Source organism: Nelumbo nucifera, chromosome 3 (genome assembly GCF_055504915.1).
Source record: "Nelumbo nucifera cultivar China Antique chromosome 3, China Antique-T2T, whole genome shotgun sequence".
Lineage (NCBI taxonomy): Eukaryota > Viridiplantae > Streptophyta > Magnoliopsida > Proteales > Nelumbonaceae > Nelumbo > Nelumbo nucifera.
Window position 1 is genome coordinate 91,040,180 of NC_142651.1, and position 27,991 is coordinate 91,068,170.

The following is a 27,991-nucleotide window of genomic DNA, read 5'->3' on the forward strand; positions in this document are numbered from 1 at the left end:
GACACAAAATAGCAGTGACTAGTGAGACAGTAATAAATTGAGATCTTCTCTGAGATTAATTAATTTAAATTATAAAAGAAAAAATATTCAACATAATAATTAGTTATTGCTTTGAACTCATTTCAACCTTTCATAAGTTGTACTCGACTCATAAGTAATATGTTGAATTAAAAAATATTTGAATTACTAAGAAACTTAATCCTAAAGTGTCTGCCTTGTATTGTTACTAATTATTCCCTGAGCTCTTCTTAATGAAATTTCCTCATAGGCTTAAAAAAAAAAGAAGAAAAAAAAAAGAAAGAAAGAAAGAAGAAAAAAAGAGTTCTGCCTTGTAATTGTTTTGATAAAAGTTATGAAAAGGGTTCATCCCTCAAGTCGAGATGTGGCCAATGGAACGGTTTCCTCATTGCGGTTCAAATCCAATTGAGATATAAAGTGGGTTTCTTCTTTCTTTTCTTTTTTTGAAGAAATATAAGGTGGGCTCAGTCCTGTGATATTGATCCTGGGCGTTTACAATTCAATGAAAATGCTTTTCCATGCCAAAAAAGGAAATTAAAGTGTAGGGAAATGGGTGGGATTTGGAATATTCAAGTAACAACTCGGAAGTCTCACCCATTTTCCAAGAAATAAAGTAACACTTAGATGTGAGGATTGAAAAGAATTCAAAATCACTTTCATTCAACTGTATTTAAATTACAAGTATTGTACAAAATTTGAATTTCAAATACAAGATACAGCTGTACAGAATACAGCCACAGGAATTAACAGCAGATGGAGACTTTCCAGAAATGATTCCATCTTTTTTTCTCAAGTGTTATGTTGCTGAAGTCTCGCATGTAACTGACGTTGATGTAGATTGGTCAATATGCCCCCGCAAACTGAATGGGGCAGAAACAACGTTCACTTTGTCTCTCATGATCAAAAAACAAGTTCGAGACACCCTTTTGGTGAAGATGTCAGCCGTTTGATCAACTGAGGTATGTACTGAACATTCAGGTTCTGGGAAGCAACCTTGTCACGCACAAAATGAAATTCAATCTCAAGATGCTTTGTGCGGGAGTGAAAAATGGGATTTACTATGAGGTAAGTTGTACCGAGGTTGTTACACCAGACAACCGGAGGATGGGGAAGAAAAATGTCCAAGTTCCCTCAATAATGATTGTAACCAAGTAACTTCAGCAACAACTGTGGTAAGGGCTCAGTATTCTGCTTCTGTGGAAGAACGTACAACAGCCTTCTATTTCTTGGAGCACCAAGAAATGAGGTTATCTCCAAGGAAGACAACATACCTAGTGGTTGATTTCCGAGCCTCAGGGGACCCTGCCCAATTGGAGTCAGAGTACGCTTGTAGAAGATAAGTAGACGAGGGCTTGATGATGAACCCATAATCTATGGTGCGTTTCAGGTAGCGGAGGACTCTCTTAATGGCATACCAATCCCTCTTTGTTGGGAGATGCATCTGTTGACAGAGACGATTAACAACAAAGGTGATATCAGGTCGCGTGATGAGAAGATATTGTAATGCTCCTACTATGCTGCGGTATTCTATGGCATCAGGAAGACAATGCTCATATTTAGAGGTGGATGTGCAAAATGGTGTGGAGATGGGCTTCGAGCCATCCATATGAGTGTGGCGAAGTAAGTCGGCAATGTATTTTCTTTGGCATAAATAAAGACTAGCATCATAATCATGGGCCTCCACACTTAAGAAATAATGGATTGGGCCAAGGTCCTTGGTGAGAAGCTGATTTGAGTTGTAAATGATAAGGTCATTGGAGTTGTAAATGAAGAGAGAGGTATCAGTTTTAGAACCCAAAGAGTCCATGGTGAGAAGCTGATTTGAGAGCCACTGAAATCAGGCCCGTGGAGCCTGTTTAAGCCCATAGCGGGATTTGCGAAGTAGACAAGCATGAGTCGGTAGTTGGAGATTTACAAAACCGGGAGGTTGTGTCATGTGCACAGCTTCTTCAAGGTGGCCATGAAGAAAGGCATTGGAGATGTCAAGTTGACGAACGGGCCAGCCATTTGACTTGGCAAGAGATAAAACAACACGGATGATTGTAGGCTTTATCACTGGATTGAAAGTGTCCTTGTAATCAATACCAGTTCTTTGGTAAAATCCTTTGGCTACAAGACGAGCCATGTATCGTTCAATGGAGGACCTCTTCGGCTTTCTCTTGATTTTGTACACCCACTTGCAACCAATCACATTTTGAGAAGGATGTTGTGGAACCAACTCCATTATCCCAATTTTATGAGGGCATTGTATTCCTCGGTCATAGCATGGCGACACTCTTCATGTTTAAAAGCCTAAAAATAGGATGTAGGTTCAAGTAGGTTAGGGGAAGGAAGGGGATGTTTGGTAACTGAGTACAATTTGGGCTTCCAAATTCTAGCCATTGACCGAATGGTGATAGGGTGGACATTAGTGGATGGAGGTGGATTGGGGTGAATAATGTTAGGGGAAGTAGATTGGGCTGATGCTGAATTAGGTAGTGGGTCCAACGGTGTGGTTATAGAAGATGTTGGAGGGGATGAACTATTTGGTGTATTAGTTGAGTTTAGGCTAGTGACAATAGTGGGCCCAAGTAAGGGGGATGATGTGGATGTAGTTACAGGTAGAGGAGAATGAGACGTGGGTCAAAATTGGTTTGGTGTGGGCCTAAGTTGAGTTGGTAACTAAATAGTGGTGTCTGTAATGGGCTGTTGAAGTTGGTGTTGTGCAAGTTCTTTGTAAGGAAACCGCTATTTTCATCAAATATAACATGTTGGGCTGTGTAGAAGCGGGCCTGAGTGGGCTCAAAACAAATGTACCCTTTGTGATGAGGAGAGTACCCCAGAAAAATACAGCAACTGGACCGAAATGCCAATTTGTGTTTGTTGTAAGGTCTGAGCCATGGAAAACATGCACATCGAAGACCTTCAAAAATCTATAATCCGGTTCACACTAAAATAGCGTGACATAGGGAGTTTGCCCTTGTAAGGAAGAAAGATGCATTTTGTTGATGAGATAGGCTAGGTTTTGAAGGCGTGGGCCCCAAACTGAAGAGGCAATTGTGCTTAAGCAAAGAGAGTGAGTCTTGTTTCAACAATAAGACAATGTTTCCTCTCTGAAGCACCATTTTACTCGTGGGTATGAGGGCAAGATACCTGATGTGAAATGCCTTCACTTTGAAGAAATTGAGAAACGGATTGGTATTTACTACCCCAACCTGACTGAAGACATTTGATGTTGCAATCAAAGAAACATTCTACCATATTCTTAAATTGAATGAAAGTAAACAACACATCCGATTTGTGAACCAATGGAAAAATCCAAACATACTTACTGAAATCATCTAAAAATAACACATAATAGCTGTAGCCTTCATAGGACGCTAAGGGAGCAAGCCCCCAGACGTCAGAGAATATCAACTGAAGGAGTTGTGCTACGACTTATTGAAGTTGGTAGAGTAAGATGCTTGAACTTGCCAGGTTGATAGGGCTCACAAGCCATGGGCCTCTCTTTATTATAATAAGTAGGAAGTCAATGTTGACGAAGAACACTACGAACTACTTGTAAGCTAGGATGTCCAAGACAGGAATGCCACATTTCAACAAATGCCCGCTCTCCAACATGTACTGATGGAGCTTTATTGTGCAGAACTTGATCGACTATTAGTTGATACAACCCATCTTTACTCTGGCCGTGGAGAAGAGGTTTCCCCGATATTCGATCCTTGACAACAAAGAAGTCACGGTGAAATTCCATAGAAACATCATTGTCTTTTGTAAGTTGAGATATAGAGAGGACTTTTTTTGTGATATGGGGAATATGGAGTACTTCACTCATATTAAGCACACAACCATTAGATAACAAATGAGAGGAGCCCACACATGCTATTGGCAAACTTGTGCCATCAGCTACGGTGACCTGCTCAGGTCTAGAGTATTCAGAATGTATTGACAAATCGGAGAGATCAGTTGTGAGATGTGTAGAAGCACCAAGTTAGGGTACCAAACATTTTGGTACAACCCGGGAGTATGTGTAGCAAGATTAGACATCACTGCACCTGTAAATGTGTGATTAAATCTTTGTGGGCAATGAAGAGAAACATGACCTGATTGAGAGCAAAATTGACAGAGCAGACGAGGTTGAAAATGTTGATATTAGCCACCACCATTGTTCTGTTGAAAAATTTACCCTTGCCTTAAGATTGTCCTCAGTTCTGATATTGATTGTTGGTACGATTCCCTTGATAGTTGTTGTGTCTTATCATTATTCTTGCTGTTATGGTTACCACCATGATGTTGTTGGTTAGATTTGTTGTACAGAGGAGTGGGTGGTTTTGTGACAGCATTAACAGTAGGAGAGTGCAGGTCCACTGAGGTAGAGGTTAGATCTCCAAGTCTGATTTCTTGGCTGAGAAGAAGTCTGTGAAGATCTTCAAAGGTCACTGGTTCGGCCTTAGTGTTAATGGCTGTCACAAACGGGCTATACTCAGGCCCAAGGCCACTAAGAACAACCAGGAGTAGATCATCACTATTGAGTGGTTGATCAATGGCTGCTAGTGAATCAGTAATGGAGCAGATGCTCTATATGTATTCAGTAATGGTCTCCGTTCCCTTCTTGATGGTGTTGAGTTGATACCATAAGTGCTGAACTCTAGCACGAGAAAGTCTGTTGTAGAATGGACCAGGCTTCATACGATGATGAAGCACTTACTACATGGCATGACCATCTCAGTAAGAGATGCCATTATCCAACTCAGGATCATTTAATCCTGTTGATACCAAACAACATAATCTTTGTTGACTTCCATAATTGAATTGGTTGATGAGGTACGCTCTTGTGTGACATGTTCGGATGGAGCTTTGAACGTGCCATCGGCATATCCCATGAGGGAGTGAGCTCTGAAGATAGGAAGAAACTGAGCCTTCCAAAGACTATAGTTGCTCCCATTAAGTTTTACAGGAAAATAATGAGAGATGTTACTGAGTAGCAAAGTGATTGTTGGGTTAAGCTCTCTTGCATATTGGCTATTTTGAGAGGTACTGGAGGTGGTTGAGTTTTGAGCTATGGAAGATTTTGGATCGGATGCTCTAATACCAACTTAGATTTGAGGATATATATATACTAATACAATATATATATATATATATATATATATATATATATATATATTATTACAAAATGGTGATTCGTGGATACCTTGCCTATCTATATGGCAAGGTATCCACAAACTTAGATTAAAATGCGGTCTGACCCATTCAACCCAGACAGTTGAACCGGTGGCCCATGACCTAAAGGCAAAAACAGTTCAGCCTCTAAGTCTGCTTTTAAAACATTGGTTTTAACTACCTCTAGGACAAGGCTTTGATGACTAAAAAAATCATTTGATGTCAAAATTAAAGGATCCAAACTCCAAATAGTCATTTGCTTATAGACATTTTCAACCTTCCTTGCTTTGCTTTTATTTGCTTTTGTGATATTTGAGGGTGTGCTACCCCCTATCTTATGTAGCACTCTAAAAAAAAAAAAGTAAAGAAAAGATGAAAGTCAGGAGGTATGGGAAGGCCAATTGATGCTAGACAGCCAGTTAGAAGAAGGAATAATGGTAATAGGGATTACAAGATGAAAATTGAGTTTCCAACTTTCAATGGACAATTGCATATTGAAGATTTTCTAGATTTGATTCGTAAGGTGGAGAAATTCTTTGATTTTACCGAAATAGTAGAAAATAAGAAAGTGAAATTGGTCTCTTATAAGCTAAAAGGGGGAGTTGTTACTTGGTGGAATCAAGCTCAATTCCTTCCATGTGATTATGACCAATACTTGTTCCAACAATACCAGCGTTGTGTGCAAAGTGCACATGGGGTTAAGGAGTATGCATCTGAATTTTTCAGGATTTCAGTTCTTAATGAGGTGGCTGAAACCCCATCACAAAAGGCTACTCAGTTTATTGAGGGTTTCAAACCAATCAAAAGAAAGAATTGCAGCCCAAGATGTGTGAGATTTGAATAAGGCTATTTGTTTAGCTATAAAAGCTAAAAGACAAATGTCAAACCTCAAGGTGAATTTTGAGAAGAACTCTCTAGTGGGGGTAAATATGGAGGAGAGGGAGATATTGGAGTGTGTAGTTTCTAATTGGCCCCTAAATTACCTTGGTTTGCCATTGGGAGATAACCCTCAGAAAGATGAGTTTTGGAGTCGGTTGTAGAGAGGTTTGAAAAGAGACTTGCAACTTGGAAGAAGAACTATTTGTCTCTTGGTGGGAGAATCACTTTAATTAGGTCTACTCTAGCTAACCTTCCTGTTTACTTTTTATCAGTCTTTAAGATTCTAACTAAGGTGGCTAGCAGGTTAGAAAAACAAATGAGAGATTTTCTTTGGGAGCCGGGGGAGGAGGAGAAGGACCATAAGGTTAGGTGGGAGATGGTTTGTAGGAGCAAGAGGGAGGGAAGGAGGTTTGGGTATTGGGAATATAAGGAGTAGGAATTTGGCACTACTAGGGAAGTGGCTATGGAGATTTTCTTTGGAGAAGGATAAGCTATGGGTGAAGATAGTGGGCAGCATTCATGGGATAGCAGACAATGGATGGGACTCTGGGATTGTGGCAAGGACTACAAGAGCAGCACCTTGGAAAGCTATTCAAGCTATTTTGCCTTTGTTCTCTCCATGGATCAGGTATGACTTGCACTCAGAAAACCTCATCAATTTTTGGGAACATATCTAGATTGGGGACTCTCCTTTAAAAGATCAATTTCCGAGTTTTTTCACTCTTTCCACTCTTAAAAATGAACCAGTCTCCTCCTTCCTTGTTCCTTCTAACTCAACTTATGGGTTCAGCTGGAACTTGGGCTTTAGAAGGGAAATTAGGGACACAGAATTTGATTATGTCTTATCCTTGCTATCCATTCTTGAAGGGGTCTTTTTAGAGCCTACAAAGACAGATAGTAGATTTTGGTCTCTCACCCCCTCCGGTTCTTTCACATGTGCTTCCTTCTTTAAAGCTCTAGCTCAACCTCCTTCTTTGGGTCTGTCTTTCCCTGTTAAAGAGGTGTTGTGTCTTCCTATACCCCCTAAGGTTGGGAGTTTCTGTTGGAAAGCCTTTCTAGAAAGAATTAATACATGTGATATACTTCAAAGAAAAAGACCCAACAATTGTTTGTGTCCTCATTGGTGTACTCTCTGCAAAGCTGATGGTGAGTCTGAATACCATTTACTAATTTCCTATCAATTTACTAAAAGCATTTGGGAATGGTGTACTTCTTTGTTTGGGTGCAAGTGGGCCCCCCCTATGAATGGGCAGAGTTTATTCAGGTTCATGCCTAGTCGGCCAACAAAAAGGGCCAAGGCTATGTGGAGATGTATGAGGGTCGTAGTATGCTGGACTGTTTGGGAGAGGAACTCTGTTATGGATGCATTCCTCGAGAAGAAGTATCATCGCCGCTGGCAGTAGCAGGAACCTGACCCACCGCCGGCAGCAGCAGTGATTCAATGATTCTCACCCTACCCAGTTCGGCAACAGCAGTCTCATCCAGATTAGATTAGATCATCTTGCTCTTATCTTATTCTATTGCTCTTATCTTATCTTATCTTATTAGTGGATTATCAGATTATGATTAACTTATCTTATCCTTAGCAAGATAGAACTGGAAGTCTCCCTATTCAGCAAGGAGACTCCCTAAGATTAGGACTCTTGTAATCTCCTATTTAAGGAGACACCTTTATTGAATGAAGATATCGAATATTCAGTTAAAGAAGTGAGTTAGGAGAGTTGGTGATCTCTTGAACAAATCACCAAGGCGCCAAGATAGGTTCATCAAGAGTAGGAAGGAACAAGGGAAAATAGGAGGTTTTCCCTGTGGACCGACCCGTGATGAGATCCTATTCTCGGGCCCTCAACAACTTGGTATCAGAGCAAGGCGTCATGGGAGATCTGGAGCAGCTGCCATCCAGGGTCCACGACCTCGAGCACCAACTCGTGGAGACCAGTTCCGAAGTACGTGAGATCAAAGACGAAGTACGGGAGCTGCGGCGTCTAATGGAGATATTCCTCTCTAGCAAGGAAAGGAACACTAAAGGGGGGACAGCCACTAGCGGCCGCAGACCAGATCTGTCGGAGTCTTCCGGTGAACAGCAGTCCGTTAGCCAAGGAGCCGCACTCATCCCCAAGTATAGCAGGTTAGAATTTCCGGAATCAACGGACAGACGACCGGGATAAGGTAAGTCTAGCCGCCTTTCACTTAACAGAGGAAGCACAACTTTGGTTCTATCGGTTAGAGCAAGAAGAACCCGGGCTCGGTTGGCCCCAGTTTAAGTCCTATTGCCTTCTTAGGTTCGGACCCCCACTGACCAGCAACCCCCTAGGAGAGCTGATTAACCTTAAACAGACCGGAACGGTGGCAGAATACCAGCGCCAATTCCAAACCTTCCTCGCAAGGGCATCCTCCGTGCGACCGGACCAGCAGGTGGACATGTTCACGGCAGGGTTAGCAGAACCCCTACAGGTGGATGTCAAAATGCAGAATCCCCCAAATTTGGTTACAGCCATGAACTTAGCCCGCGCGCTCAAGCGCATTCTGCAGCTCAGCCGCGGGACCTACAATGTGGGTCGCCCACCGAACTCATGGACACCCCCAAAATCAGCAACAGCGACCCCCTCTTCTGCAACCAGCAGGGAACTGAGATCTCACACAACCACCACCTCTAGATCGATGACAAGTGCAGGTAGCAACATGGTCGCTCCACCCATTAAGTGTTTGACCAGGGCAGAAATGGCAGAACGCCGAGCGAGAGGCCAATGTTTCAACTGTGATGACCTCTACTCGGCAGGACATAGGTGCAAGAGGCTTTTTTGCCTCCTAGTCGATGAGCAAGAGGAGGAGGATGACGAAGAACCCGTCGTATTCGAGCCATAGATCTCTCTCCATGCGATCACCGGTATTAAAACCTCTCAAACCATGCAGTTATAGGCACAGATAACAGGTCAACCGATGCGCATTCTCGTCGATTCAGGGAGCACACACAACTTCATAAGTGAACATACCGCCCTTCAGTTAAAACTACCAATGGAACTCCGGCCACAACTACAGGTAACCGTCGCAAACGGTGAAAGAGTCCACAGTCCGGGAATTTGTAAGAACACCCCGATACAGGTCAATTCTGAACTATTTTTTGCTGATTTATTTGTACTCTCCTTGGATGGGTTCGATATTGTTCTTGGGGTCAAATGGTTAATTACCCTAGGCCTGATTTTATGGGACTTCAGCGCACTCACAATGACCTTCCACCTAAATGGGAAGCAAGTTTCATGGCACGGTTGCAGGGTAAAAGAGAAGACACCACAGGCCCATGCACTTCAAACAGAACCAGCGGCCATGGAAAGACTCCTCGCTGAGTTTTCAGATATATTCCAGGAACCCAAGGGACTCCCCACTCCCCGAGCATGCGACCATCGAATTCCTTTAGTGCTGGGTTCGGAACCAGTCGTTGTCCGGCCTTATCGCTACCCTCACCTACAGAAGGACGAGATAGAAAAGCAATGTACAAAGATGCTGCAACAAGGGATCATACGTAAGAGTCACTCCCCTTTCTCTTCGCCGGTTCTGTTGGTGGCGAAGCAGGATGGAACTTGGAGGTTCTGTGTTGACTACAGAGAGCTCAACGATCGGACGATCAAGGATAAGTTCCCTATTCCCGTCGTGGACGAACTACTGGACGAGTTGCATGGTGCTCAGTACTTCTCTAAGTTGGACCTCAGGTCCGGGTATTTCCAGGTTTGCATGGCTCCCGGAGACGTGAAGAAAACTGCCTTTCGAACCCACCACGGCCACTTCGAATTTTTAGTCATGCCATTCGGTCTCTCCAACGCCCCGTCCACATTCCAGTCATTGAGGAACGAGGTATTTCAGCCCCATCTGCGCAAATTTGTTTGTCTTCTTTGATGACATCCTTGTTTATAGCAAATCATGGGTAGAGCATGTGCACCATCTGCGGACCGTTTTCGAGCTTCTGCGCCAACACAAACTCTTCCTCAAACGGTCCAAGTGCTCCTTCGGGGAGCGACAGGTTCTTTATCTCGGCCACGTCATATACGGGCAAGGTGTGTCGGTCGACAGTTCCAAAATTCAGGCTATCAAGGAATGGCCCAAGCCTCAATCAGCCAAGGCCTTACGCGGGTTCCTCGGATTAACGGGTTACTACCGCAAATTTGTTCAGAATTATGGACTGTTGGCTGCCCCATTAACCAACCTGTTAGAAAAATTCCTTCCGGTGGGACGACGCAGCCGATGCAGCTTTCCTAACACTAAGAGACGCCCTGTCTTCCACCCAAGTCCTGCAATTACCAAATTTCGCTCTCGAATTTACAGTCGAGTGCGATGCCTCAGGAATGGGTATCTGGGCCGTGTTACAGCAGCAAGGACACCCGATTGCTTTCTTCAGCCGTAGACTGGCCGATCGGCATCTGAAGCTTCCAGCCTATGAGCATGAGCTAATCGGCCTAGCCAGAGCCGTCCAGCACTGGCAGCCGTATTTGTGGGGGCGGTCGTTCGTCGTCAAAACTGATCATTACAGCCTCAAATACCTGTTGGAGCAACATCTCACCACTTCCCCTCAGCAGCATTGGGTTAGCAAACTGCTCGGGTTCGATTTCCGGGTGGAATACAAGGCGGGATCCTCCAATCGCGCAGCTGATGCCTTGTCTAGGCGAGATGAAGACGCGACGGCTCTGTGTGGAATTTCCCAACCCCGGATCTCTCTAGACGACATTAAGAAGGCAACACCACAGTCTCCGGAATGGTCGCTCCTGGTCCAAAAGATTCTGTCCGGCGCTGCCGACTCCAATTGGTCGCTTCAGGACGGGTTGGTACTGTATAAAGGTTGGGTACATCTTCGGCCGGACTCCCCGTTGATTTCCACCATCATCATCAGCATCCATAACTCCACCCATGAAGGCGTTCAGAAAACGCTACACCGCGTCCGGGCTGATTTCCATTGGCGAGGTATGAAGACTTCTATTCGGGATTTTGTCCATAATTGCTCCACGTGCCAACAGCATAAATGGGAAAACCTACACCCGGCAAGCCTCCTTCAGCCCCTTTCAATCTCGACACAGATATGGGCCGACTCCATGGACTTCATTGAGGGACTTCCCAAGGTAGGTGGCAAATCAGTCCTCTTCGTGGTAGTAGATCGCTTCTCTAAATATGTCCACTTCATTCCTCTATCACATCCGTACAGTGCCACTTCAGTTGCCCTCGCCTTCTTTACACATGTTTTTCGCTTACATGGGTTACCAGAATCCATCGTCAGCGATAGGGACCCGGTTTTCACTAGTGCCTTCTGGAAGGAGTTATTTCGGTTGCACGGCACCACCTTGGCCTTCTCCTCACCTTATCATCCACAAACCGACGGTCAGACAGAGGTGGTCAACCGCACGATCGAGATGTATCTCCGTTGCTTCGTAGGGGATCAACCACAACGGTGGGTGGAATGGCTTCCTTGGGCCGAGTACTGTTACAACACGGCCTACCATTCTTCCCTCTGCATGACTCCCTTTCGTGTCGTTTATGGCCGGGACCCTCCTCGCTTGCTGTCTTATGAGCCCGGCTCTACTCGTTTGGAAGAAATTGATCGATCCTTACAAGAACGCGACGCCCTCCTAGCCGACGTCCACCTTCGCTTATAGCAAGCCCAACTCCGCATGAAGCTCAGCTATGACAAGCACCACCGGGAACCGTCGTTCGAACCAGGAGGGCTGCCCCAAAACTGGCCTACCGACAACGCTCATTGCGCCACAGGGCTGCCCCAAAACTGGCCCCTAAGTTCTATGGGCCCTTCAAGGTCCTACGGCAGATTGGCAGTGTGGCCTACCAGCTGGAATTGCCGGAGAACAGCCGGATTCATGATGTTTTCCACATCTCCTTGCTGAAACCATTTACGGGTGTTCCTCCGAACCAAGTTCCCTCCCTGCCACCCTTGAAAGATGGCAAACTTGCTCCCCAGCCTAAGGCTCTCACCCGCTCTCGTTTCAATCGAGGAATTCTTGAAGTCTTGGTGGAATGGGGTGGCTTACCATCGGTTGAAGCCTCCTGGATCCCATTGGCAGAGTTCCAAGCCACGTATCCGAAGTTCGAGCTTGAGGACAAGCTCTTAGTCTAGAAGGGGAGTAATGTTATGGACGCATTCCTCGGGAAGAAGTATCATCGCCGCCAACAGCAACAGGAACCTGACCCACCGCCGGCAGCAGCAGTGATTCAATTATTCTCACCCTACCCAGTTCGGCAACAACAGCCTCATCCAGATTAGATTAGATCATCTTGCTCTTATTTGTTCTTATCTTATTCTATTGCTCTTATCTTATTAGTGGATTATCAGATTATGATTAACTTATCTTATCCTTAGCAAGATAGAACTGGAAGTCTCCCTATTCAGCAAGGAGACTCCCTAAGATTAGGACTCTTGTAATCTCCTATTTAAGGAGACACCTTTATTGAATGAAGATATCGAATATTCAGTTAAAAAAGTGAGTTAGGAGAGTTGGTGATCTCTTGAACAAATCACCAAGGCGCCAAGATAGGTTCATCAAGAGCAGGAAGGAACAAGGGAAAACAGGAGGTTTTCCCCGTGGATCGACCCGTGACGAGATCCTATTCTCGGGCCCTCAACAAACTCACAGATATTCTCAGAAAAGGAGAGAACCTTAGAAGTAATATTGGAGGTAATCCATATTAGGGTGATACATTGGCTGAAAACTTTGGCCTTGTTTGCAGACTTCTCAGTAGATGAGATGGTAAAAAACTGGAAGGAAATTGCAGAATTAGCCTCAGCCAAGAAGGCATCACTCTCTTGCTGGAGTCCCCCATCTAATGGCTTTCTTAAACTAAATTTTGATGGCAGCAGTATGGGTAATCCAGGTCCATCTGGAATAGGGGGGGCAATATATATAATACATATATATGTTATTTATTTATTTATAAATATATTTTTATAAATTTGTTATATTATTTGTTTTTTTATAAAAACATGTATATATATGATACAAATAATAATTTATTAATTTTTGAAGAAAACAAGTTGGATTGGATCATATCCAAATATCCAACTTACCAATAGGATTCGAATTGAAATCGAGTCCTATCAGATCCGATCGAATCTTCGAATTGGATCAGATCCGACATGGATAGTGTCGGATTGGATTCGGATATACCTTGATTCGAATCCGATCCGATCCATTTGCATCCCTAGTCTTGCCCACAACCATGCACAAAAGAAGTGAATATGATTGAACAAATTGAAGACAGCCCAGATTTTCAACCTCAAAATGAACAGTCTATTGCTGATGAAGAAGAGGTTTTGGGAGATTATGTTCCTTGGGCTTTTCCGGAAGAAGATAGGTTTGCTGTTGTGGTCAAGCGTATTCTTCATGCAACAGCAACCGATACTAAGGTTCAAAGTATTGATACACCTCTATATACCAACAGAGGTGTATAGGTACTAAAAACCATGCACTTTTATATATTTTTTAGTTTTTTTCTAAATTTGGTTTTTATATAAGTTTTTATATATTTTTATATTAAAAAAGAAAGAGTTCCCGAAACGCAAACACCTGGTGTTTCAAAACCCAAAAGATATGATATGATATGATCGATACGGGGCATATCGTATCGAAATTTTTATCCTTGATCGATACTTGACACACAAGAAAAGATCTTTAAGACACGATTTAGAATAAAAGATATGATGTGTGACTTAACTATTGATAGTGGGGCAAAAGCGAATGTCATTTCTAAATCAAATGTAGAGTAGTTGGGCTTGCCAACAAGACCTAGCATCGATCCCTTCATTAATGGTTGGGCGAAGAAGATTCAACCAGAAAAAGTTTTAGAACAGAGCAAGGTGGCTTTCTCTATTGGTAATGTATATTTTGATGAATTACTTTTTTTTTATAAATAACAAATACTTTTATTAAGAGATATTAATATAGAAAAATACAAAGGGAGGGGTAAAAACTCTTAACCCTCCCAAGAGAACATTTCAGATTACAATGTTGCCCAGAACAAATTATCTCTTCCCACCCCTTGTTTAGCCAATGAATCTGCCAAGGAATTGGCACACCTCTTAGTCCACTGAAATTTGACTTCCATATTTTGTATGAGATATCTAATTTTCTTCTTTTCATTCAGAAACTTCCACAAACTAGAATCATCTTTCATTAACCAGTTGATAGTCAAATTAGAATCACCTTCCACTATCAGGTTTCTGATATTTAATTCTCGAGCTCTTTTTAACCCTTCCATAACAGCCAATATTTCAGCTCTAAGAGAGTCCCCCCAGCCAATAGGACCCGAATACAATGCGATAATTCGACCTTCATCATCCCTGAAAGCTCCCCTATACCCGACAGACCTGGATTTCCTTCACTGCTTCCATCAAAGTTTAATTTAGTGAACCCTGAAGCTGGTGGGGACCAAACTGGGTGAATTACATTCGTCCTTGGAACTGACCAAGCCACTTCTTTCCACTAGTTTTCAAAAATGTGCAAAGTCTTAGCCCACTGAATCACCCTTATGGAAATTAATTCAGTAATTACACCTTTATTTCTTTCTTTCCCATGAAAGATCCTTTGGTTCCTTTCCTCCCAAACTGTCCAACATACAGCTGCTCTTACACATCTCCATAGAATTTCCCCTCTCTTCTTCAGCCCCCTAACAGTAGTAGAATGGAATAGGCTTTGTACATTTGATGAATTACTATTTGATGTTATGGATATTGATGATAGCCACATTATTTCGTGAAGAATTGGCAATTCCATTATGATGACACTCAGGGTCAAGGATAATCTTTATATTTTCATTAAAGATAAAAAGAAGACTACCTAATAGATTGCCTCCTACGAGGGAAATACAACAAATTATTGGCTTGACTTCAGGGGCTAGTTTGCTAAATTTACCACATTGTAGAATGAGTCCTAAGGAGCATGAAATAGGCAAGTGGATGAACTTCTTAGGAAAAGAATGGTGCAAATCAATATTAGCCCATGTGTTGTTCTAGCTTTATGCCAAAGAAGGATGGGAGTTGGAGGATGTGTGTGGACAGTAGGGTCATCAATAAAATAACTATTTGATATTGGTTTCTGATCCCTGGCCTGGGTGATATGTTAGATATGCTTCGTAGGGCAACAATGTTTTCTAAGATTTATTTGAAGAATGGTTATCACCAAATCAGAATCTGCATTGGATAAGAATGGAAAACGACTTTCAGACAAAAGAATGGTTGTATGAGTGAAAAGTTATGCCTTTTGGACTTTCCAATGCCCCTAGCACATTCATGAGGTCGATGAACTATGTTTTGAAGCCATTAATTGGAATGTGTTTGATAGTATATTTTGATGATATCCTAGTGTATAATAAGGACAATAAAGAACACTTACAACATTTGCAAGAAGTATTTGAAATTCTTCACCAAAATAAGCTTCATGCCAACCTTAAGAAGTGCAGTTTTATGGCCAAACAGCTTGTGTTTCTTGGGTATGTGGTCAATGATTCAGGCATTATGGTTAATGAGGAAAAAGGTTAAGGCTGTTAGAGACTGGCCTACACCTAAAAATGTACATGAGGTGTGCTCTTTCCATGGTTTGGCTACTTTCTACATGCGATTTGTATGACATTTCAGTAGCATTGTCAGTCTTATTACTTATTGCTTAAAAAATGGGCAGTTTCAATGGACATTGGAGGCAGAAAAGGCATTCCAATTGATAAAGGAGAAGCTAGTCAAAGATCCTATACTTGCTTTGCCCAACTTTGATAAGTTGTTTGAGGTGGAATGTGATGCTTCAATGACAGGTATAGGTCTTGTACTATCTTAGGAGAATCAACATGTTACTTTCTATAGTGAAAATTTAAATGAAGTAAGAAGGAAATGATCTACCTATGATAAAGAGCTATATGCAATAGTGTAGGCTTTGAAGCATTGGACACATTATTTGGTCCAAAGGGAGTTTGTTTTATAAAATGATCATCAAACTTTGAAGTATATTAATAACACGAACACTATCAACTGTATGCATGCTAGATGGATAGCCTTCTTACAAGAAATTACTTTTACTCTCAAGCATAAATCTGGGGAATAGAATAAAGTAGGAGATGCTTTGAGTAGGAGAGTTATTTTGATGAAAACATTGTAGGCAGAAATCATAGGGTTTGAATGCATAAAAGAACTCTATGCTATAGATGAAGATTTCTAGGTTCAATGAGAAAACTCCAAATGGGACAACATAATGATTTTGTCTTGCATGATGGTTTTCTCTTTCTAGGAACTTGATTATGCATTCCTAGAGGATCCTTGAGGAAGAAAATCATTAAAGAATTGCATAGAGGGGGTTGTTTGGGTCAAGACAAGACCATTGAAATGGTGGAGAAGTGTTATTAATGGTCACATCTCAAGAAGTATGTTGGAAAGTTTGTACAAGGTTTTTATGTTTGCCAGACATCTAAGGGGCATACCGCATACCCAAAACACAGGACTGTACATGCCATTGCCTACTCCAGAAGGTCCTTGGGTGGATCTTTCCATGGACTTTGTGCTTGGGTTGCCTAGAATTTATATGCAACATGATATAGTATTTATAGTAGTGGATTGTTTCTCAAAGATGGTTCATTTTATTCCTTGCAGGAAGAGAGCTGATACAACACCGACCTATTCTTTAAAGAAGTGGTTAGACTACATGGCATTCCAAAGTCTATTACCTCAGATTGTGACACAGAGTTCCTTAGTCACTTCTGGAGGACTTTATGGGGGCGGTTTGACTCTAAGCTACAATTTAGCAGACAAAGGTGGTGAATAGGATTTTGTTATAATTTGCAAGCAAACATTTATATACTGCTGACACATTAAACAACATGTTTGATAGAGTTGATCTTATGTTGCATAATAAAACTTCATCTACTGTTTGACCTTAACAAGGTATACCTAGTATGAGAAGTCCATGAAAACAATTTCTTCCGGCCATTTGATTTACAAACTAAAGCAAGAAGAATCTTTTTAATTTAAACAAATAAAGAAGGCTATTATTCTGTGCTGGTTCTGTAAGTCCTGGATACTGGGAGAGGTGAATTGGACACAGACCTGTCCTCCACTTTTTTGCATGTACTCTCAGACTCAAACCCATTTTCACATGCTTGTCAGTTTAAGATTTCACCATTCAACCAAACAATTGCACCTTTTTCAATATAAACAAAACATATTTAAAATTTGTGGACCATCAATACACAAGTTCATTAATAGATGAGCAAATTAAACTAAAGCAAGAAGAAGCTTTTTAATATAAACAAATAAAGAAGGCCATTATCCTGTGCTGGTTCTGTAAGTCCTGGATACTGGAGAGGTGAATTGGACACAGACCCATCCTCCACTTTTTTGCATGTAGCAACTCTCTGACTCAAACCCATTTTCACATGATTGTCAGTTTAAGATTTCACCATTCGACCAAACAATTGCACCTTTTTCAATATAAACAAAACCAAATTTAAAATTTGTGGCCCATCAATACACAAGTTCATAAGTTCATTAATAGATAAGCAAAGTAAGAGTTACTGTGTTAGTGCAGGAAAAACAGTAAGTAGAAAAATGGAATTTGGATACCTTTATGATCAGTGTTTTGTCGTTAAACATCTCTTAGAGGCATCAAAGATCAATATGCCACCATAATAATTCCAAAGAAATATGCATCATCATTTGTTTGCCTCATATCTAGTCCCTTTCAGAAATCTGGAAAAATTTTACATAACATGAAATTCCAGAGTCAACCATCGAGCAATAACAGAAGATCGGGCTGTTGATCAGTAGTTTATTCCAACCCATGTAGTCTGCAATCTCAAGCACGGCTGGGAGTCTAAATAAGTAGTCAATTGAGTGATGCTTTTAGCCTGTTATATGTGGTTGGGGTTGACAAGTTCAGAGAACCTGATCAACTTATGTGAGATTCAAACCAATCAAATATCTGTTCAGATTGCAAGCTAGTCATCTCATGGTACGCAAATGCAAGATTAAGTTCCTCCTGAATATGATGGATCCACTCATACTTATCTGGTAAAAGGTTTTGCTCCTTCCTGACAGCCTCCTTCCATTTTGTTGCACGACCATCTTTCCTCATGTATCCATTATCATCAATGAAACCTTTATTGCGAAACAATTCAAACAATTTTACAGAGATGGTATCATCAAGACCTGGGATTCTGTCAGCTAAGAGACTAGGGGCCAAGGGGAACTCCATGCATTTAATCTCTGAAACATCTACTCCTTTCCTCCTTAGAGCTTTCATATTTTTACCGATCAGTTTCATCCTCTCGTCATCTTTTGGCATGTGCACAAAAAGAGTAGGTGGGTAGTCATCTGGGATATCCAATCCTCTAAACAATCCTTCTGCAATCATAAGCGTGATACTACTAAATTTCATATCAGTAGCTAGAGCAGAAACAAAATGCCCACCAGAAGAGGCTCCCAAAGCCACTATAGGAAGCTTTTCAAGCCTGTTTTTATCAACCCACTTTTGGATAATTTCTTTTATAATTACTCTTTCCTCTTCAAATGACCAGCATCTCCCAGCACTAGATATGGTAAGAACAGCAAATTTCCGAGCAAGAGCATGTAGGACAATAAGCCTTTCTTCAGGCAGACCAACACAATTGGGGCAGCCAGGAGATCTGTCCCAAAAGTTCACAGCTCTGCCATTGCATCCATGAGCCAGAAAGAGAACTGCCTTTGGAGAATCAGGTATTTGCCATATCACATCTCTTCCATTACTGAGATCTAAAGTGGGTTGGAATTGAACAGAAGACCGAAAGCTGTTCCACTTTTGCCTTGAAATGTTGGGTGAAATTTTGGGTTGACCTTCCTTGCTACTTAGAAACAACAAGGAGAGAGTAAGTGCTATAACCAGTGATATGATCAGAACCACCAATCGGCAATTCAGGGCTCCATGCAATGGCCTTGTTGATTTGCTTCCACGCCTAAACATTTCTGCATAATTGAAAATGGCAACCCGATGTACTTGATCAAGACTTGTAATCAAATGAAAGAAAAATCCCAAGTTTCCGGTCTGAGCATGATAGGATTTACAAAAAATGAAAATTAAGTTTGTTCAATACAAAAGAAGTTACCCACTAGAAAGGTGTTCAGGAAAATTAATATCAGACTACCGAGGTTATCCAATACCTTAACAATCGACCCAAAAAATGAAATTAAGAAAGAACGAAAAGTTTCAGGGGAAGAACGAAAAGCCCCCTAGCCTCTAATGGTAAAATAAAATAGAAAGATTCTTGGATAAACAGGAATTACCCAGAACAGGTGCATGTAATAAACCATTAGAATCCAGTATCTTATTGTGTCAGATTAGATTCAGATTGGAATAAAGTTCTCAATCTTTAGAATGCCCAAAAATGGAAGCGTAGAATAAGGATAACAAATAAAAAATTCCCGATGTTACTCTGATTCCTGAGGGATCGATGTAATAGACATTATTGTCTTTCACTAAAAATCAAGAGAAGGGTTCCGGATAATGGGAAACTTACCTGAACAGGATAGAGAATGATTGCCAGAAAGATAGAAGTCGAGGGAAGAAGGAATCTCGTGATCCAGAAATAGCGTTTCAGCAAATATAAATCTGACCCGGGGGGAAGGGGGGATGCCGTTGCGGGGAAGAACATAAACGGTTTGATTTTGTTGATCTGGTTTGGTAGCCTCAGCGGCTCAGCCTGACTTTCAGAAGTAGGCGGGAGGAGTGCTACCACGACGCGCAACTACTGCCCCTTTTGGTTCGCAGGAATATGGGTCCGGAATCGGAATCGGAATGTCCAAATGTTTGATTTGGTGGAATCGGAATCCCATTCCCATTCCTGCTAGAATAGCATTCACCCGTTTGAGAGGGAATGGTTATTCTCTACCACTACCTTGGGAATGAAATCTCATTGATGTTAATTCTAACTGCCATTCCTATTTATGTCTGAACCAAACAGATTATGGGAATGGACCATTCTGATTTCGATTTGGAGGATTTCTATTCTAATTCCGATTCTGATTCCAACTGCAGGCCAAACGGATCCTAATAAGCCCTCACTAAAGGACAATAATATTTCAGGGAAAAAAAATTTTGTTGACATCAGTGCCCTCGCTCTAGACCTCTAACGAGGGAGTTCGGCTTCAGTCAGTGCAAACACCGTTCAAACAGCCTTTACAACCTTATATTGGGAATATCTCTATACTAACCGGTGTAAGCACGGGCTTGCTTTGACTGAAGCCAAACTCTGTGGGCCATGTCGTACCATTGAATTAAGGGTAAAATACAAAAACCTCTCCTATAGTTTCATTTTAACAAATGACACCCCTAAACTTTTGAGAAACTCAACAAAAGCCTCCCTTCCGTCATCATCCTAGATGGAAACATTAGACTGATGCACCAGTTTTTTCCAAATACCCATTCTACCATTTTATAAATTATTTTACATACAAAATTACTGAAATAATATAAATTTTTTAGCATAATTATTGTATAATCATTATTACTAGCCTTATCAAAATAATATAAATTTTTTATTTTTAATTTTATATTCATATAAAGTATTTAAAATACTACTAGAAATTGCAGTGTAGATATGTGTCCATTCTAGTCTAGTGATCAAAAAAATGTGTAGTAACACAAATATAAGTAATGTTATATTTGGATGTCCATATATCAGATGTAAGAGAAATTTTGGAATCTAAATTAGAAAGATTTGAAATTAAATCTTATTTATATACCAGAAAATTTTTAGAAGCATCATATCCAGTTATATTCCTAGAAACTTTCCTAAATTGAGGTTGAATAGCATGTTGCAAAAGAAAAAAAAAACTCTAACCTAGGCTCTTTAGAAAAAATAAAGGGATGTTCAACATGTACAATGTATTATTCATTAATTCTTGCCTCAGTTTCTCTTGGGAATATTTGAAATTACCAAATACCCAATTAGAAATTCACATTTGGTTTGAGTCATCATCTCCCTTTTTCACGCGAGATGTCATGTGTCTAGACAAAAGGCCATGCCACCACTACTGTGACAATTGAAATCATGTATGCATTTTTTGCTGACTTCGAACCACATTTAAATAACAATAATAATAATAATAATTCTTTGTGTCTAGACAAATACCCTCCAAAACTAGTCGCTTGTGGCTGAAATTTTAAAAATAATAATAATAATTTAAATCCAATCCGAAAATTGGTTTCTTGGCATTTTGAAATCTAAATTTCTGGATTGATCTTGCATTGAACTCGGACCAGATTTGAAACCCAAAGATAAAGCTAATCATACCCACATTCGATCTATGTTCTATGACAACTTAAGTTGTAATGGGCCTAAGGCTCATATTCTCTAATGGTTCACATCTCTAGGTGTTACATGGCCATTAAGGCCTGAATATTGTGTGGTGTGGGACCCACAAAGGTATCATACAAGTCTACAAGGGTTCAATCATACCCTTGGAAAGGGCCAGGCTGAATTCACCACCCAAGGGTAGTGAATAGGGGTAATCATTTCAGCCTGGCCCGGCCTAGCCAAAAATTTCGGGCTTTGGGCCTGAGTTTTGTGTTAAGGCCTGACCCGGGCCTGGGCCCACATCAAGCCCGCAATATTTAGGGTCGGGCTTGAGTTTAATACTTCAAGCCCGAGCCCAGGCCCAGCCCGACCCGCATATATATATTTAAACTTACATATTTTGTGTATAATGTATACATATGTATACATGTTACTTTACATTATATTATATATTTTATATATAAATATTATAATATGACATGTATAATTTATATTATATAATGTTTTATATATGAATGACATTGGCCCGGAATCAGGCCCGGCCCGGCCCAAGCCCATATAGACTTGGGCTAGGGCTTATGTTTCAGGCCTAGAACCCTAGGTCAAGCCGGGCCCGGGCCTAAGCTATAGCCCTTATCATAAGTGCAAAGCCTGGCCCAGCTCGGACCATGATCACCCCTAATAGTGAATCCCTAACTCAATCAGCTTGGGCTCAGTTTGGGCCCAACACTTAAACAATTTATTTATGTAAGACAAAGGCAATTAGGTTATCAACCCTCTAATGGTTTCTTTCCTTTAACCTCTCAGCTCATGATAATCAAAACACTACTCGTAAAGAAGGACCTCTTCACTAATTGCAAAATGTAGTGACATACTCTCCGCTCCAATGGATCTCAAGATTAAAACATTTTGCAATCATTTTTTTGAAAATAATATAATATATAAGTAAATATGTTTTATAAATCTAACTTTGAGTACAGTTGAAATCCACTATTGACAATTTAGGTCTCCATCAGAAAAAGTGTAAACCCTAATATTCACTTTGTTTGACAAAAGGGTCAATCCTATCATTATGATTACCCACTCAGGCAATTTCCTAAACGACTCCAACATGCCCAGGTATTTGATGGATCTCACTATTTGGTATATCAAAAGCAACTCGGTCTGAGGTTAAGTGCAATTTTTCAATTTTGCCCATTTGTCTGCAAAGACCCGGGCATAATTGGAAATTGGTCTAGGTTTAATGTTTTTTCTAAACACCCATTGACTATGTTTTGTGTCTAACCTTAGCAGCTGAGACAAGTTGCTCTACCAATTCAACAACACATCAATGTTGTTTGTCAGGATAAAGTCTCCAAATTTATTCAATGATTGGGAACATTTTAAACTAACACATGTCTCATAAGTGTCAATTTTAAGAAGTAATTTATAGAAATACACCAATTTAAACATAAAATAATAGTGTAATTATATTATTCATATTTAAATGTTTGTGTACATCAATATAATTGGAACTAAGGCATGCATTGTTTTACACAAGAAACATACCAATGGTTCTCATCTTCACCAAATTCAATAATTAATCAAAGGTTTCTCATGTCATTGAGCAAAATCAATGAGAGTTAATTCCCTTGTATTTTTATTTATTACAAATTTATTTTGTAATTTGTCTCCACATTATGTGTTAATTCAAATACACAAAATTTGTGTTGATAGGGTGGACATGAGTTGAGCTTTTCACAAACTATTTGAGATCAGCTTGTGAAAAGCTTGATTTGGCTCGGTTTAAACCAAGTTCAAGCCAAATGAAGCTCAACTTGTAAGGCTTATGAGCTTAATGAATTTGATCTTGGGCCATAGTCAAGCTCTACTCGAGCCAAGATCAAACATATGAGCATTTGTATTTGAGCTCAAATCTTTGCTTGAATCAAAACCATGCCTCATATTCATTTGGCAAACCAAGTTTGAGTAGCCAAATATTTGACTCGACTGAGCTTGAATTCACCCCATAGGCAAGCAATGACCCAATGTTTTAAGTTAAAACTTGTTTGATTCATCTCTTTCTCACTTAGGAGAGAATACCAAAAGTTACCAATTTATGTTATATTCCTTTTCAGTTTATTCAAGTTCTTTACGTGATGAGTAATGAGAGAATCATCGCATGAGTGGGCACCACCCCAATTGTTAGAAGTAGATTTAAATTGGGATTGCAACTAAGGCATTAGTTTGAATGACCATGTCAACAATGAGGTCATGTTCATTATTGGGTGAATGCACTTACCCGAGTACTTACCCCAAGTAGGTGCATTTACTGTGTTCTTTTATGTCTAGGTAAATTTTTGTGTTACCATTTTTACCCCAATAGACTTTTGTTTTTAAAGCATTTAATGGGCAATTTTGTCAAGCAAGTTTTAGCATATTTCCCCTAGGTGGGAAAATTACTAGCATACTTGGGAGATGGGTATATCAAAGGGAAACTTCATTTTCCATGGGACCCACTTTATGAACAAGTAAACGCGGGAAAGTTAGTCTACTTTTCCCACCCATTTATCAAAAAATGAACAGGTCTTGGGTTAAAAGCGTTGCTCAAAGAGATAGCCTTAAAGTGATAGATAGGTGTAGATGACTCAATAGTCAAGATGGTTCTTTGGCATCCCTCCAAATAAGAATTGAGGGATCAAACCTGTACAACTGCATGCTCTTTGTGGTATTATGCCTAGTGGGCCCCACATTCACCATGCTTTTCTCCACCCCAATTCCCCTACACTGTGTAGTATGTAATACCAAATAAATAAAAAAGGGTAAATTGCAAATAGGCACCCTGTACTTTGGGGTAGTTTCACTTTAGGTCCTAAATTTCAAATGTGCCACTTTATTACTTTAACTTTTAAAATAAGTTTGGCTTTGCTCAATGAGGGATAAATTTATGAAAATGCCTATGTTCTTATTATATTTTTTTCACCATTAATCTTCTTTTACCTTTGGACTTTAGACATAAACCAACAGTGACAAAGTAATCTCACCCTGGTCTAAAGTAAGACTACCCCTAAAGTAAAAGATGTCCATTTGCAATTTACCCTAAAAGAGTACTCCTAGGGGTGAGCATATTTTGGTTAAAATCGAACAGTCAAACCAAAAATTTGGTTTTTGGATGTTGGTCATCACGCTTAAAAGTTTGGTTAACTGAAAAAACATAACTTTATTTAAATGTGCTATTGTATAATATATATATATATATATATATATATATATATATATATTATAATATTTAACCCATTTATTCAACCAAAATTAATATTTATTATAATTTTTAATAGAAATAACCATTTATTTAACTAAAATAAATAGTTGTGTAAATAATATTTAATATTAATATTTTTTGGTTCATGAAAAACCACAATCAAATTTGGTTTTAACCAAAATAACCAATTATCTAGTGTATGGGCCCCCAAATGGGAAGGTAAGGATATTTTAATAGGAATAATTTGTTTTTTCTAAAAAATATTAAAAATTTGAAAAAAATCAAGATTCATCCAAATTCATGTCCTTAAATAAAGAAAAATATATAAAATAGCATGTCATTTAAAATTTTTCAAAAAGAGAATAATTTTTGTTTTATGTTGTATGTGAAGGAAAGCACAAAACTACAACATATATTTTTATATTATATTATATTATGAATATAAATGTTATAAGATACACCATGGCCCGTGGGTGATCATTATTAGCTAAATCTGAAAACCTTGGCCCAACCGAGCTGGCATATTTCCAGGGTTGGGACCAATTTTTTGTGCTTTGAACCAACCCGGTCTAGGCCCGCATTAAACTCTGGAATTTGTGGATTGGACCTAGTTCAACACTTCATGCCCAACTTAGACCAATCTTTTTTGGGGAAAAGAACCAGGGTTCAACCATCATCAAATCACCTTTTCAATGGTCTCAATCAATCGTGTAGAGAGAGTGAATACATGTAGCCTAATCAAGTGCTACTAAGAATAGGCATCGGATTGCTATATACGTAGCACAACATCTAGTACAGATCAATGAACCAATGTAATTAAGAAGCATATTCATTTTGTTAGAAAGAAAAATCAATAAAATTAAAATAAAACATTTAGAAAGACAACTCACGTACAAAATATAAAGAATGCAAGAAGGCAACTCTTTCATTAAAACATTAGAATTTAGAAAGGCATGAATATCAGTGCTTTCTATTTCAAAAATAAAATCTATAAAAACTAAAAAGAGAAGGGACTCTCCTCTCCCTCTGTCTTATCAATAAAAGCTAGTAAATTGTTTGATACTTCAGTTCCTTGACATATGATAGCTTGAGTGCAATATGAGATGAGAGACTATTGGTTCTAGAGCTGCAAGCCTGCAACATGGACAAATTAACAACCCACAGACCAAAGTGAGACAGAAGAAAGACTACCCTCGTTGAATTTAATCTTTTACTCAAACCCACTTAATTAATCATGATCAATAATCAGAAAAATGAGAAAATAAAGATGAATAAACAAGGAAAAGAGGAACCTTGAGAAACAAAAGTTGCAGAGTGTTGCCTATGTATAAAGAAGTTAGCGGGGAAGAGAGTAGCCCTACGTGATGGGGAGAGGAGATAACTTGGTTAAAATTGAAGCATGTGAGAGCAAGGTCATTTATAAAAAAGGGAGAGACTCTTCTCTCCCCTTTGTCTCCATGAAGCAGAGAAGGCCACATTTCCTTTTGTTTTAGCTTCCTTGATCTTGCTAAAACCCCATCCTAGTTGTGCATAAGATATGAACAACTTTGCATTTGCCAAATAAACCAATCCACACAGTCATGTTTCCCGTAAGAGAAAGAAATGGAGAGAGATAGATGGAAGAGTTCACAATTCTAGGGCAGTCAGGTTTCTGCTGGAGGTAGGATAGCAAGAGAAAGTGAGGTGGGGGTGTGAAGTGATGAACATGAACCATATGCTCAAGTGGGGTAATGCGTGTAATGCCATTTACTGGAGCTCGCACGCTTGGTTTATAGTTCACTCGTGGGGATACCATTTAGTGGACGCTCAGGGTATCCACAAATCACCATTTTGTAATAATTTTGGTTTTTTAGGTGTGGTTTTGAACGCTTGGTTTTTTGCCAAAATTCAGTTTTGGTTTGATTTTCATTTTAAAATTTTTGGTTTATTAGGTGTGGTTTTGAACCAAACAAACTGAATGCTCACCCATTGAGCGCTATAAGGCAAGACTAGTGGCTAAAGGTTATACACAAATTGAGGGCCATGATTATCACGATACATATGCTCCTGTGGCCAAAATTGTAACTCTATGGTGCCTTCTCGCCCTTGCTGCTATAAAGGGACGGGAACTACATCAGTTAGATTTTGGGAATGATACTGCCCACATTGCTGATCTGAAGAGATACATGACTACTTCCATCTCAAACATTTTGGGCCCCTCCACTATTTTATTGGGCTTGAGGTCATACGGTCCAATATATATATAGGGATGTGTTTCTATCAATTGTTTCAATCAACATTCAAGATTCTCTATAATAATTTTTTGAGAAATCTGAAAATAATCAAGTGTTGACCATTACCCACTTCTTGGTGGCAATCCATTGATAACTGATATATTTAACTTCTATGCATAATCAACTATTTGTGTTGCTAAATGTAAACAACCATTGAAATGCATCTTTGTACTTCTATATATAAATAGCCATGAAAAAATATCTCTATACATAGACAATTATAAAAAAATATTTGTATTGATAGATACAAAAATAGCCAACAAAAAACATTTTTGAGCTGTCACCATGACCATTTACTTAATTGACATCAATTGCATCTAAAAAGAGTTCATAAACTTCATGTAGGAATGGCAATGGGGTGGGGTTGGGTTTTGCCTACCCCATCCCCGACTTGAAATTCAAATGTCGTGCCCCCTCCTCGCCCAAACCTCAATGGGGAATGAGGATCCTCGAATATGCCCCACGCTGCTTCGATCATTCATAATTTATTTTTTTATATTTTTAAACTTGCCTAAAACTATTTTATATTATATAATATGTAATATTATAATATAATATAGCATATATTAACATATAGCTTTATATATATGTGTGTGTGTATGTGTTATACAATATAGTTGAGGCAGGTTCAGGGTTGGGGTTGGGTGGGTGAACAAATACCATCCCTGCCTTGACCCCGATCCCTAGAGTTTTGGGTTTCCTTGAACCCCGATCAAGGGTCAAAAAACGCGCACCGACCGGGGCAGGGTGGGGCCCAAGGGTATGATTCATAAAATTGGTTCCTAAGGTGACAATAATCATGACTGAAATGTTTTTTTATTCGTATTTTATGATAATCAAAATCAATATAGTTTTTCAAATGGCGTGTAGGACGATCCTAGGGGACAATGTTGGTTTTGTCTAATCTCACCATTATTAGAATGACTCTCTTTCTCTCTCTAAATCTTCAATAATCAAATTAAACCCACAAAATTTTAGCCCAAATCTCCTAATTCCAAACTTCTTTCCATATGCAGTCCATTAAAAACATTACTTCTTTTATATAAGACCCAATTGATTCTCTTTATACATAAATTATTGTACATTAATTTTCAAAGGGAATTACTATAGTTTTACTAAGCTTACTTATATATACCTCATT

General features: G+C 39.7%; 1 protein-coding gene across 4 annotated transcripts; it reads right to left on the minus strand.

The window, feature by feature from the left end:
- Positions 1-757: 757 nt before the first annotated feature.
- LOC104608976 (secretion-regulating guanine nucleotide exchange factor) lies at positions 758-19,902 on the minus strand. 4 transcript variants are annotated; one of them, XM_088902196.1, is made up of 4 exons: positions 19,558-19,902; positions 17,630-19,006; positions 3,330-3,718; positions 758-1,459 (listed from the first exon to the last, which is right to left on the minus strand). In XM_088902196.1, the coding sequence occupies exon 2, from the start codon at positions 19,002-19,004 to the stop codon at positions 17,955-17,957; it is 1,050 nt and encodes a 349-aa protein (XP_088758322.1). In that variant the 5' UTR covers positions 19,005-19,006; positions 19,558-19,902; the 3' UTR covers positions 758-1,459; positions 3,330-3,718; positions 17,630-17,954. The 4 variants fall into 4 exon arrangements, with proteins under 4 accessions (XP_088758322.1, XP_088758323.1, XP_010273407.1 ...); XM_088902197.1 differs by lacking the exon at positions 3,330-3,718 and having other exon boundaries at positions 759-1,459; XM_010275105.3 differs by lacking the exon at positions 758-1,459 and having other exon boundaries at positions 3,226-3,718.
- Positions 19,903-27,991: the final 8,089 nt, after the last annotated feature.

Bases quoted from the DNA above. Each gene is read 5' to 3' on its own strand.
- LOC104608976 (XM_088902196.1), bottom strand. From the start codon at position 19,004: ATGTTTAGGCGTGGAAGCAAATCAACAAGGCCATTGCATGGAGCCCTG.